Source organism: Misgurnus anguillicaudatus, chromosome 7 (assembly GCF_027580225.2).
Source record: "Misgurnus anguillicaudatus chromosome 7, ASM2758022v2, whole genome shotgun sequence".
NCBI classification, from domain to species: Eukaryota; Metazoa; Chordata; class Actinopteri; order Cypriniformes; family Cobitidae; genus Misgurnus; species Misgurnus anguillicaudatus.
This window is the reverse complement of record NC_073343.2, coordinates 29,266,294-29,279,371: the sequence shown is the minus strand read 5'-3', so window position 1 is coordinate 29,279,371 and position 13,078 is coordinate 29,266,294. Positions and strand designations below refer to the sequence as shown.

Genomic DNA, 13,078 nt, shown 5'->3' with positions numbered 1-13,078 from the left:
TTTGCATATGAAGAGTTTGGTTCCAAAACGCGATAAACGCCATTTTTGAAAAAAATGAGTTACTGCCAAAATCAGTATTATATCAGGTCAGTATTTAAAAGTAAATAATTAATTTTACGCAAAATCCAATATCCGCCGTGTTATTCTGTCATCTTTTCTCCCTTTTTTCCCAAAATGCGATAAACGCCACTCCTCCTTTTTTACAGAACGCAATAAATCCATTCCAGAAATTACAGCCCACCGGTCACGCAATGTAAACAAACAATGGCGGCGCGCTGAGTACACGGAGTCCTAGTTTTCCTCATCTACTTTGTACTTCGTGATCAACAAACAAAACAAAATAATACTTTAATGGCATTAATAAACCTGTGATGGTTTTCTGTGACGGGAAAGATTGTCATCAACATCTAATAATTTACGCGAAGCACTCCGGAGATTGGTGCTTATCTCCTGACAGCATCAAGTTTCTCATGCTAACACATTGACCCCAGGGGATCTTATGAAAAACTTTACATTATTTTACTCAATGAAAATCGAGCAGGACCAAAACATTTTACAGCTGATCGCTATGAAAAATGCTAAGCAACGACGTCAAGTATAACCGCTGCAATGACCAATGATCTTAATATGACAAAGTAAGTGTTTTGATTAATGACATAAATGTTTATTTTTTTAGTCAGTGTGTACAACTATTCAACTAAATGAATATAAAATAGCAAAGATGAATGCACATTTGTACATTGAATTAATAGATTTCTAGCATTTTGAAACAAAAACTGTCATGGATTTATTGCATTTTGTGGAAAAAAGAATCCGTTTTTATAATAAATCTTTGAAAATCAAGTTATGGATTTGAATTTTTTTTTAATGTAATGATTTAACAATACAGAATACAATGAGGACATACTATAGCTTCAATAGTCTATCAAATTAATAACTCGATTATAAACAAGATTCTGTCTTATCAAGACTTGCCGGTAATCTGTTGTTATCTTTTGGGCATTTTCACTTTAACATTATTAGCTTTAAATTGCTCATCATTTAAAACTGCGGTGAGCATTTAGTTAAAAGCTAGAGTGAGTAGCAAATTTCTGTACATTTTTATAATCAAAAAACAATATAAACTGAAAAACATTTATATACCGTTCTGTGAAATAAAATGACTCATTCCGTGAAATAGATTTTTGATCATTCCGCCCACCCCTAATATTAGGTATATAGTATAAATGTTTGCTTATAAATGCGTAACTATATTTGTTTTTAGGTTATTTGTGAAATCTCTGTCTTGTAGTATTCGGTAATGGATTAATGCATTTGTTTATTTGGTCACCAATTTATTTTCTGAATTTCAGATCATGGTATGCCCACATCCATTAACTTCAGTGGGTGTGATCCAGCTCATATGGTGGCGTCCTTCAACACAGGAGATGCTGTCATCTATGATCTGGAAACATCTCAGCCCATCGTGGTGTTTTCTGCACAGGGTGAAAGTGGTACGTTCATTTTTTTACATTACAATCTTCATGATCAAAATTTTTATTCTAGTTCGACTATGGACAGTCATAGCCTAGTGATGAAGAATCGAGCTTGTAAGTCTCATGGCCGGCAGATTGCTTTCAGTAATCTAACTGGATTTACTCTCCTTGGTTTTGTTGCAGCTCTTCCCTTTGGGAATCATATTAATAAAGTAGTCACCCACCCCACCCTGCCAATCACAGTCACTGCTCATGAGGATAGACACATCAAATTCTTTGATAATAAATCAGGTGAGTGTTTCACATAATTGTTGTATTATGTTTGGCATTTTATATTAGCATAATTTGTTTTGTTAGTAAATTGAAGAAATGCAAATGTTTGGCATCGTAGTACCGCACAGATATATCATTTATACTGTGTTATATGTGACCCTGTCTGTGAAATCCAGACTAAAGTCTCATAAACTATTGATGAGATTTGGAGCATCAAAGTTTGATTTCACTAATGTATTGTTAATCTTTGACATGACTTACTCCATGAATATTTAAGATATCAAGGTTATATTTTCACAATAAATCCCAAACAATGACTAGGTTTTCACAGACTGAAATGTGTATATAATAAAATGTAAATAGTCGCTGATGCTTATTGTTTGATATTTCAAGTGTTACATCATCTGTCCATTTCGGTGCAGGTAAAGTCATCCATGCAATGGTGGCTCACTTGGATGCTGTCACTAGTCTGGCTATAGATCCAAATGGCATCTACTTGATGTCAGGAAGTAAGTTCAATTCACTTCTAATAGATTTACACTTGACATAAACAGCCTGGTTATAACAAGTCATATGTAACAAACAACACTCGGCATCAAAACGCTGATGCAAAAACGGTGTACATTTCATATACAACACATATGGGTGAATGATACCAAATGGACAAACACTAAACATTTAAGCTATTCATTGGACAAAATAGTTTGACAAAAAGGTAAACCACACTGTATTAGGGAATATGGGGTTTATTGAATTGTACCAAAAAATGCAAAAATAAATATAAATATCCAGACAGGGTTTAGATTAATCCCAGGACTAGACATTAGTTATAATAGGACATATAAGTTGTTTTTTCAAGCATACCTTACAAAAAACAATAGTGCTGTGCATCTTGAGACAAAACAATGGCACTGATATGTGTTAAAATTGGTCAGTACAAGGTGTTTTGAAATTAGTTCAGCTAAAACATGCATTTTAGTGTGGGACAAGGATATGCCCTGTCCGGAAAACCGCCCCATTAATTGCAATTTTATTTGTTATTAGTGTTTGTTATTAGTGGTTGTTTGATTTATCTCTTTTGTGGTAATATTTTGTAGTCATTGTCTTGGGCAATTTCTTTGTAAACTTTGCACATATGTCTTGTGTGTCATTTTTAATCCAAACACATTAGCGCATTCCCCACCAGCCATTTTTTAAAAGTTGCCCGCCAGCATTTTTTGTGATTTTAACAAGTTTCACAAAATGCCTTCCAGGAAATTTTTCTTCTAAAATATATAAACATACAAATATATCAAATGAAAGAACAGATCCTCTGCTCTTTAACAAACAAAACTGGGAAAAAACATCTCATCCTATCTATATTTTTTTCTCTGCTTATAAACACTTAAATATGGATATTTTCCTTTAAAAAATATTTGTTAGCAAAAAGCTGAAATAATAAATAGTGGATAATAGGGATGCTCCGATTGATTGGCCGATAATGCTTGCTATGTTTCTCAATGAAATACGGTGATATGCCGCTACATCCAAAAGTCAGGGGGCGCTCTCGTGCAGAAACTCAATGCGCTGTAGACGAAGAACAATACACAAGCAGCTGTGATGACACGCAGCTCCATGAAATGGCTGAAGGATATATTTATATTGCTGTTCTTCAAACCTTTTCGGGTATTTTCATAATAATAAAGAATATGTTTAATAATTATGTTGTTGCTTTTTCAAATGCATGTTATAAACGACTCAAACTAACAGTGATTTTAGATCGATAAGGACTTACTGATCAAAAGCCGTAGTACATGAAATAGCTGTAATAAGATCGGCTGTCCGATTCAGAATAGTGATCGGCCACGTATTATTAGTGGAGATCGGCATTGATCGGAGCATCCCTAGTGGATAATCACATATTTCAGATTAATACAGAAACACGTTTTTTAATGCAAATGTTTTCTCTTAATTGACGAGATAACTCATTAATGGCGGGGGAAGAGTTAATGCAACATGCATACAACATTTTTAATGCATCTCTAATAAAATATTAAAATAAAGAGCGAAGGTATCTGTCAAAGTGTGATCACTTTTGGCCACTACTGTATATAACATATATGTTAGAGGGATAGTTCACCCAAAAATGAAAATCATGTAATTGATGACCCACCCTCATGTCGTTCCAAATTCGTAAGACCTCCATTCATCTTCGGAACAGTTTAAGATGTTTTATATTTAGTCCGAGAACCTTCTGACCCTCCATTGAAAATCCAGTAACAGTATACTGTCCATGTCCAGAAAGGCAACAAAAACATCATCAAAGCAGTCCATGTACATCAGTGGGTTAGTTAAAATGTGCTGAAGCATCAAAAATACATTTTGGTCCAAAAATGAAAAAAATTACGACGTTATTCTGCATTTCTCTTCCGGTTCGTTTGGAAAAGGCGTGCACGAGACCAAAGTCACATGACCGCAGTGACACGGCTAATGTGTTATCCTCAGACATGTTTGTGAAGTTTCTTACAGCATGCGTCTCCCTCAGACTGTAAACAAAGCTTGGGCGCACAAAAAAAAAATCTGGGGGCGCACCAAATAACACGTCAGCCGCGTCACTGCAGTCATGTGACTTTAGTCTCGTGCATGCGCTTCACAACAGAGAGAGGAAGAGAGGACAATGCTGCACAAAGTTGTCATTTTTGGACCAAAATGTATTTTCGGTGCTTCAACACATTCCAACTGACCCACCGAAGTCACATGGACTACTTTGGTGATGTTTTTGTTGCCTTTCTGGACATGGACAGTACACCGTACATAGATTTTCAATAAAGGGTCAGCAAGCTCTCGGACCAAAGCTAAAACATCCCAAACTGTGTTTTGAAGATGAACGGAGGTCTTACATGTTTGGAACGACATGATGGTGAGTTATTAATGACATTAATTTCATCTCTTTAAACTATTTCACAATTCGCAATTCCTATATACATCCTCTCCATTAATATCTTTCAATACACCTTTCCATTAAGCTTGGACTTTACAAAGTATAACATCTCTTTTTCACCATCCGTCAGGTCACGACAGTTCCATCCGTCTGTGGAACCTGGACAGTAAGACTTGTGTACAGGAAGTAACCGCTCACAGGAAAAAGTCAGACGAGGCCATATACGACGTTGCCTTCCATCCATCCAAGGCGTACATAGGAAGTGCCGGAGCCGACGCCCTGGCCAAAGTGTTTGTATAAAAAGCCCTTATCCGCACCTGACTCGTGGCATAATTTTAAGACGGAAAGAAACGGACTGCTTCACTGCCTTGTGTAACAAGAGTAGCATTTTTCACACTACAATGAAGTGGCTTCCACCACCACCACCTTCGCTGTCAAACTCACCACACGCACACAACGATACCAGGTGCCAAGAGGGGACGTTCAGTTTTTGCGAAGCCACTGTGGAGTGCTCGATCGGTTTTAAAAAACAAAAAAAACATTATCTGTAATTTACTGTAAGTCGAAGCCGGAGTGACGCCAGTGTTTGTAGCCTTTTAACTGGTTTTGATCTGAACTGATAATGTGTCCTGTAGGTATGTTTCAGTGACCATGAAGTGGTTCTCATGTTCATCATTAGGTCGCCATCGACTGTCACCTGGACCGGAGCCCCGCCCACCCCGGCGAGCCATAAACCACACCCTAATCTCTCATCCTAATGTAGCGAACAATAAAACAATACAGTTAAACTCTTCAACTCGGCCTTCATACCTTTAGAGTCTGTTTCATGTTTGTGTAAAAAAAGTATAGTTTTTATAATCAATTTTATATAAATAAAGACTGTCGTAAAACCGCTGAAAATCCATTTTTTTAAAGAAAAAAGAAGAAGGGACTGATCCCTCCGTTTTACCCTTCGGTTCTCTTTAATGAATGGTCTCGTGTCTCTGGATGAGTGCCGCCCTATTGCATTACTGCTATGTGACATTACTTTAACCTTTTTATCACATAACATGAAGACTGTACACTAGTAGAAACATAATGCTTGGTGCTCTTGAGAGCTTTTAGGAATTTACAGATAAACCGCAGCGTCACATGATGATGTTTTTGTACACCTTACTGTAATTGAGTTGAATTGGCTTATTTATTATTTTTAGTTTGTGAATAGTCTTATCCTTTGTTATATTGGCAACCAATAGATGGGCTGTTGCAAACCAACAAGATCTCGTAATCCATAAATAAGCAAACGTATAGATTAATATTAATGTTTTATTTTTTAACAAAACGGCTTCTTGGTTATGGTGTTTAAATGGACCTCATGAAGCTGGCCGGCAGTACGTTAAGGGATTTGAAAACTTATCACACTTGGAAATATTTGGTTTGGTTTTTCAACCTTTTTAAAGAAACAATGCAGTTTATGGTGTAACAAAAGACCTTTTGTTTGTGTAATGCATGATTAATACAATAAAGTATTTTTTTTCTAGTCTTCCAAAAGTTCAGTTTGAAGAGTTTTGTAAGTTTTTGTTTGTTTTTTGTTTTTTTGATTTGCTACCAATCAACAGATTTTAAAGATTGTACCACAAAGCGAAACACAACTGTTGAAAAGTAATGTATATAAAATGTCTATAATAAATATTAAATGGTGTATCTGTATATGCAACATGACCCCCTTGTCTTGACAATTCATGCAATCAGTGATGGACGTTGAATTTTAATAAAGATTGTGCTTTTATTTGGGAAGATGAAACAAGACCTCTGCTACATTACATAGATGAGAGATGATGACAATGTTGTTTCAATGTGTTACTGTGGTCTTGCGTTATTATTATTCACTTTAGGTCAAGTGGCCTTACTGATGCTCAGCGGGTGTGAGCGTAGATTTCATATATGTTTGATCGACAGCTGGTCAGTTGTAAAAACACCTTGTCTTTTATTGAGAGGAAAGTAATAAATTAAAAACAAATGTACAAGCAGTCTGATGCCCCCTCCTCCCTGTGTTGTCTTTATGTGAGAGTAAAGCATGCATATGGAAATAGATGGGATAGGTGCGCTAGTGTAGCCTAATATATGATCAAAATTGCTAAACTAATCAAATACATTTCCAGACATGTGAACGTGTGATGAAGAAGTGGTGCATGTACTACAGTGCATGTTTATTGATTGATACCCCTGGGAAAGGACAATATTGTATTTATTATATAACCCAGATGGATTTATGTAATGATGTGATTTTGCAAATTTATAAAATGATACATAAAAAACTGTACTACCAACAGAATGCACATGAGGATGCTGTTTCACTGCGAATCCTCCTCATTTTGCTGTTCAGAAATCTTGCACAACCTTGCATGAATCAAATCTTGACTCCCAAAGTTAATATAAAAGAGCCTTTTGTTACAGTAAACTCTTGGCGAAGTCGACAGGATCGCAAAGATTACAAATCACAAATAATTACATATTTTCCATATTATTCAAGAGAAGCTGACTTAAAATACTGTGTGATACGTTCTCAAATACAATTTAAGATCAAATGTTGCATTACCGTGCAATCTTTTCCCACAGGAATAAAATCGTCCCGTCCCTGCCTTGAACAATTCATTTAAATACGAAAACTACATTATTGGTCTTATTTCGGTTCTAAATAAGATATGTAAGAAAAGCCAAATATGACAATAAAAATGATGCTTTTATAATTAAGCTCGCCCATTTTTGCCCATGTTTTCACTTTCTCGCAAATAAGTTGCACACCCTAATTGAACTCTGTGAAGTCCCTGCAGATGCCTCGCACGATGGGCTGATGAAACTGCGCCAGGCCGGTGAACTCTCGAGTGAAAAACACATGGCTGTCTTTGGGCTCGGACGCCATGGCCCTCAAATCTTCCATCGGAGCCCAAGCCACACCAATGGTATACACGGTAATCCCTGCGAAAAAGATGCAAATGGTCAATATGGCCTTCCATACACTGAATCAAGCAGATAACAGTTAATTCACCTAGTATATTTTCTTAAAGTAAAAAATAAACGTACCCTCTCTCTGTGCAGCCATAGCTGGAACTCTCACATCATCGTACGACTGTCCGTCAGTGATGATTATGAGGAACTTCTTGCCAGAGCCCGTGCGAGGTTTAAAGAGATTGCGCACAGCAAAGTTGATGGCATCTCCAGTGGCCGTGCCTCCGCTCATGTACGCGATGTTCTGCAGAGCCTTTAACGCATCGTCTTTAGTGACGTAGTCGTTGAAATTGAACTCCATCCTTTGGTCGTATGTGAACTGGATGGCACCGATGCGAGATCCGATGTCTGAGATATCGAAGCTGCGTGCGATGGAGACCAGAAGTTCCAGTACTAGCCTGAAGTTCCCATCGCCTACACTGCTGGATCCGTCGATCAGGAAGCCCAGGTTCACGGAGTTGTAGCACGTCTTGCTGCAGAGCATCTGATCGATGGAGCAAAGCTTATGAGCGAGGGGCTTCACGAACTTGTTGGTTCCGAACCAACTGGGCATGGTGAAGGTGAAGAACTCGTTGTCTTTGCACACCACCTGTCAACACACAGAGAAGTGTAAATCAATTTCGGAGAACTGATTCATCTTATGCACTTGTAGGTTCTTTGCTATCGTCTCACCTTTCTCATGAAGTCTGGTTCGCTCACCATATTCATCTCCTCGGGTGCGGGTTTGGCCACAGACACAAAGAACACATTAATCCCCGACTCTCTGGCCAAAACCGCTGCCTCTTCTACATTATCAGAGGGCCAGCCATCCACAAATACCACAATGACCCGTGGGTAACCTCTCCTCACGCCAAAATCCGGATTGAAGAAGTTCCTCACAGTGTGTAGTATTGCCTTACCTGTGCAAAAGGCAATAACTCAAGCCTGCCGAGGTCTGAAGCATCTTAAAAACATCCTATTCAACTAATGCCAGGTGTTTGAAAGGAATGTTCCATGTTAAGTAAGTCCAGCTTCATCAAAAGTAAAGATAAATGATAAATGCTGTTGATAACCACTTTAAAATACTAAAAAGATTTTTTTACTATAATACACTGACAATAAAAGCTTAAATGTTTAAAAACTGTTGGCTTATTTTCAACCCAGCATTGGCTCAAAAATTGATGAACCCAGCTATTGATTTAACATGAAAATGTCAATATTTGGACCAACCATGGGTTTGAAACAACCCAGCAAAGATTTGTTTAGGCCAAACAATGTTTATGAGTTTATCCATATTTTACCCAACAATCTTTTCTTAATAATTCTCTTTTGAACATTAATAAACATCTTACACTTCTGGCATTGGCCCAGTAATGTTTTTTTCAGCCTGATCTCACGGGTATTCGTACATTACGCATTTCAGGTGTTGACTTAATCGAATGAATTTGTATTAAGTAAATCGTACAAAAACGTATAATTATTATAAAATCAATAAGGAAAGCTCTAGCCCAAACAACACAGTGGTGAAAAAGATTTTGAGTTAATTCAACTTAAAAATATTAGTTAACTCTCTTAAAGTTGTAAATTGTTGTCAACTAATATTTTAAGTTGAATTAACTTAAATTTTTAAGAAACCAGGTAACTAACTTTGTTCATTTGAACCAACTTTGGTTCAAAATGTACGAATGTGGTCGTAAAAATTTATATAATTTACCACCTCGTAAAATACGTTCAAATTGCCAAGAGATTGCAGTGGTTATTTTCGTCTAACCAGGCATTGATATTTAATTGTGAAAGACTGAACAATGAGCAGTTGTTTAAGGGCCACAGGCGGTGGTTCAGGCATAATTCCTTTTTTCTGCTGCTTATAAATCGCTATATTCTGATACAATGCCCCTTTCTAGCAAAGCTTGGGTTACAGTTAATACACCTGGAACATTCCTTGAGATTGCTTTAAAATGTGTATTAAATGTTATGCTATAAACCTGTATTTGTGTTGCCCCCAATGTATGGAATCTCTTTGATGGCAAAAGACAAGTCTTTGACTGTAGTGTAGTTTGTCAAGTAGAATTCAGTTCGAGGGCTCTCGCTGCAAAAAAAAACAAACACGTTTTACAATTTTGGCGAACAAAATCGCCGTATATGGCAAATACTGAGATGTTCACCTGGTTTGCACCACTCCTACATGAGGTCCCGGTGATCCAACTTTTAGCATCGTCACAAGTTTACTTATAAAGTTCTTCTGCAAGTTGTATCGTCGCTGTCCAATGTTATAGCTGCTGTCCAGCAGCAAAGCCATATCCACTGGGCAATCTGTCATTTACAGAGGATCTGGTAAGTCATGACCACAACCTCTAAATCATATTTCTCCACAATTGAGGTTATGATAGAAAATGGTGTTTATAAACCGCAATGTGGTCATACAGACCTCTGTTTGGTGTTGCAGGAGGAGGTTTCCTCGGGACTTTAACTGGTTTCTTGGCTGTGAAGGAGAAGTTCGGATACTCAGTACTGTATATACTACAGATGTAAATAAACCCCTGTCATCTGATTTCCTCATGTTACCTGTTCCAGAAGCAGCCGTGGCAGAACTGCTGGTTTTGCTAGACACTTCCAAAGGCAAGCTAATTGTTCCTATGATCAATGAATAAATCAATTAGAATAAGATACCAACCGTTTAATGTCATGCACTATATGTAAATGTACATTTGTAATGATGCAAATCACAAATTTTCCACTCACTGGCCACAGTAAAAGATGAACTCCATTGTGCAAGAGATTGAGACTGGACACCGTGAGCAAAAGAGCTGAGGTAGCTTGTCCTGCCCTGGAGTCCGTGAACCTCCACAGGTCCACCTAATTGACCTATGATTCCTCTGTGTGATGACAAAGACAAAAGATAAGAAAATATCAACCATACATTTTTAAAATAAATGGGTTTTTTTTTTTTTTTTTTGCTGTGATGTCGTAGAAGTACCATTTTTGCTTTTCCAAAGAACATTTCTTCAAATATGAGAAAAGAAATAACCACTTCCTTTTAACATTTTTGTAGTCTGAAGACTTTGATGAAAGGTTCTGTGGTTTTTGTAAAATCCAACAAAGATTTGATAGTTTAGATTTAAGAGTGTAACTGGACTACAATTTTTCACTGCAAAAATAAAGCTTTCATTCTGTGCATTGTCATCTTTACTTTCCATCTTGGTTGTTAGTTATTCATTGTACTTTTTTCTAATATTTCTTGCTAAATTTCAAAGTCTTTTAAGTCAGAATTCTTGTGAAAATGTACCTGTGTATCGCAGCTCCACAGATGCTGGAAATTGAGGCATAAACTCCTGAACCGAACACTGACAGACTCCACAGAGAGCAGTTTGCCGGGCAGAGCACCAGCTGACGTGTGTCTGGTAGATCAGCTGCCCGGGTTCCACAGGTAATCGGTGTTGGAACTGATATATGAGGTAAGTCAATATAAAGTGCATATGTGAGTGACATTATACAGATTTAGTATATATAAAAAAACATTTGAACATGAAGGATAACTATATTTAGGATAACTTTCCTTAGTGTCTCAGAGCTGAACTTATAAATTCAAAAATAAATCTAAATAAACTAAAAAAAAAGCTGAATCATAAAGCAAACAACCGAATTATTAGAGTTTATAAAAATGTAAATTAAGTAATTTGTGAAATAAAATAAATTCACATATTTTTTTTTTAAATACAATATTCCAAAATGTCTCTCCATTGCTTATATTTTATGAAAAGAGGAATAAAGAAATTACCATTTGCTTCAGAGCCCAAAGTGCAACGGCTTATAGACAGAAGACCTGTGCAAGAGAAAGACTGAGTTGTATAACTTTGCACAATATTGCTAAAATACATACATTAAGTGTATGATCACTTCAGACTAACTCCTAAATAGATCACCTACCTAATACATAAAGTACAGCAAACCACAACGACATGGTTAATGAAGAAATCTGTAAAGACAAAGGATCATTACGCCAGGAATAAACTCACCTCATTTTGAAATAAAGTATAAAGTTCATTTATTTATAAAGTTACTCCTGAAAGTTGTCTTTTTTGTATATTCTTAGTTTTTTCTTGTATCTAAGTGTATTATATTTCTTTTGCAGGCAGAAGTGTGATGAGAATATAATCTCTCTAGACACATCCATCACAAACAGTTCCTGTCGCATACTTCAGTTAATCCTCTCACAGAGCGAGAGAGAGAGAGAATAAAGGAAAGATGGGTTGCATATAGATACACAATACACATGCAGTAAACAGCCACACACCATCAACCATTTCAAATGAAATCCAACTTACAGATAACCTTTAGGATGATGTTTCCTCGGCAAAATAGTAATTCCTTTACGGATGATATTCCAGAGGTGTCTGAATATTGAGCGAAGAGCTACTCCTTTAAATAATGTCCCTGAAAACCCCAATGATTCTCTGGTGACGTCCCAAAAGGCGGGACTTGCATTCAAACCACCTGAAAAGGACATCGTTTTAGAGTCCCCTTCTTTTTAGTCATTGACAAATTGTAAACATTCACTCGCTATATCCTTTTACAGGATAATCTACAGTGCATTAATTTAGTCAGGAAAGAAATTCGCCAAATATGCAAAATAAAGCAAATACACAGTACTGTGTGCACATTACACTACTACTGTAGGCCCGGAGTACTAAGGGATGTTGGGTCAAAACTTTACCCCGAGGCCACCTTGAGTCATAAATAAATACCCCTAATGCATTGATCTAAAGATAAACCCCAGTTTGTTAAGTCTTAATAAACAAACCCCAAAATCTGAATCATGAATTCACTTCACAATCCATAGACAAAAAACACAATACAGATACATTTTTATTGCATCTCTTGGACAACCCTCATCTTCTAAACTTTCATTTATCCACACCATTGCATAACTACGTTAAATGTAAATAATTTGTGATTTGTAAGTACAGTATATGCTTGTATATGCATTTAAAATAAAAATGAACTAGAAACTTGTGTTTGTGGTGACGTAGAGGTGATTAAATAAATACACACAAAGCTTTCCTTATTATAATAATATTATACTTTTATGTAATGATTTCCCAGATAGCATGCAAACATTGAAACAATGTCAGGTTTGCACCCTCCATCAACATTGAAAAAACATCGAGACTCCAACAAATCACCATTATTGTGATCAGTGTTTGCTTTAGTTGGGTCCTTGACTCTTGTTATTCATTAAGTTAAATCTTTTTTTTTAGTGCTTGTGTGTGTTTATGTAGAAACACGTGTTCGTTGGAAAAGAAAGATGTGTTTCAAAGTTAAGTTAAAACTGATTGCTTTTTGTGAAGAAGTCAAGATGATATAAAATTAAGCTGCTTTACATGATTATATTGATCTATTTTTTACATTTATAATTATTTTGGTTTGTAAATACACTGTGACA

At 36.5% G+C, this 13,078-nt stretch overlaps 2 protein-coding genes across 3 annotated transcripts in view; one reads left to right on the top strand and one right to left on the bottom strand.

Annotated features, from left to right (window-relative positions):
* The window catches only part of strn3 (striatin, calmodulin binding protein 3), a 33,480-nt gene extending 27,111 nt beyond the window's left edge, over positions 1–6,369 (top strand). For both annotated transcript variants that reach the window (XM_073869696.1, XM_073869695.1), the window contains exons 13-16: positions 1,353–1,493; positions 1,659–1,766; positions 2,171–2,257; positions 4,799–6,369. In XM_073869696.1, the coding sequence (XP_073725797.1) occupies positions 1,353–1,493; positions 1,659–1,766; positions 2,171–2,257; positions 4,799–4,968 (506 nt within the window). In that variant the 3' untranslated portion in view covers positions 4,969–6,369. The remainder of the gene's footprint in view (positions 1–1,352; positions 1,494–1,658; positions 1,767–2,170; positions 2,258–4,798) is intronic.
* A 241-nt stretch (positions 6,370–6,610) lies between these two features.
* Positions 6,611–12,476, bottom strand: coch (coagulation factor C homolog, cochlin (Limulus polyphemus)). The gene is made up of 12 exons (XM_055172665.2): positions 11,961–12,476; positions 11,563–11,611; positions 11,414–11,458; positions 10,922–11,078; positions 10,378–10,511; positions 10,201–10,269; positions 10,064–10,117; positions 9,801–9,948; positions 9,621–9,724; positions 8,329–8,555; positions 7,732–8,245; positions 6,611–7,626 (listed from the first exon to the last, which is right to left on the bottom strand). The coding sequence occupies exons 2-12, from the start codon at positions 11,594–11,596 to the stop codon at positions 7,454–7,456; spliced, it is 1,659 nt and encodes a 552-aa protein (XP_055028640.1). The 5' UTR covers positions 11,597–11,611; positions 11,961–12,476; the 3' UTR covers positions 6,611–7,453.
* Positions 12,477–13,078: the final 602 nt, after the last annotated feature.

What these genes read in the sequence shown, in the direction of transcription:
- coch (XM_055172665.2), bottom strand. Translation starts at nt 11,596, where the DNA reads ATGTCGTTGTGGTTTGCTGTACTTTATGTATTAG. An exon ending in TTTGGGCTCTGAAGCAAATG is followed by an intron (nt 11,079 to 11,413) that starts GTAATTTCTTTA and finishes CTCATATATCAG; the next exon opens with TTCCAACACCGATTACCTGT. An exon ending in CACGGCTGCTTCTGGAACAG is followed by an intron (nt 10,118 to 10,200) that starts GTAACATGAGGA and finishes TCTCCTTCACAG; the next exon opens with CCAAGAAACCAGTTAAAGTC.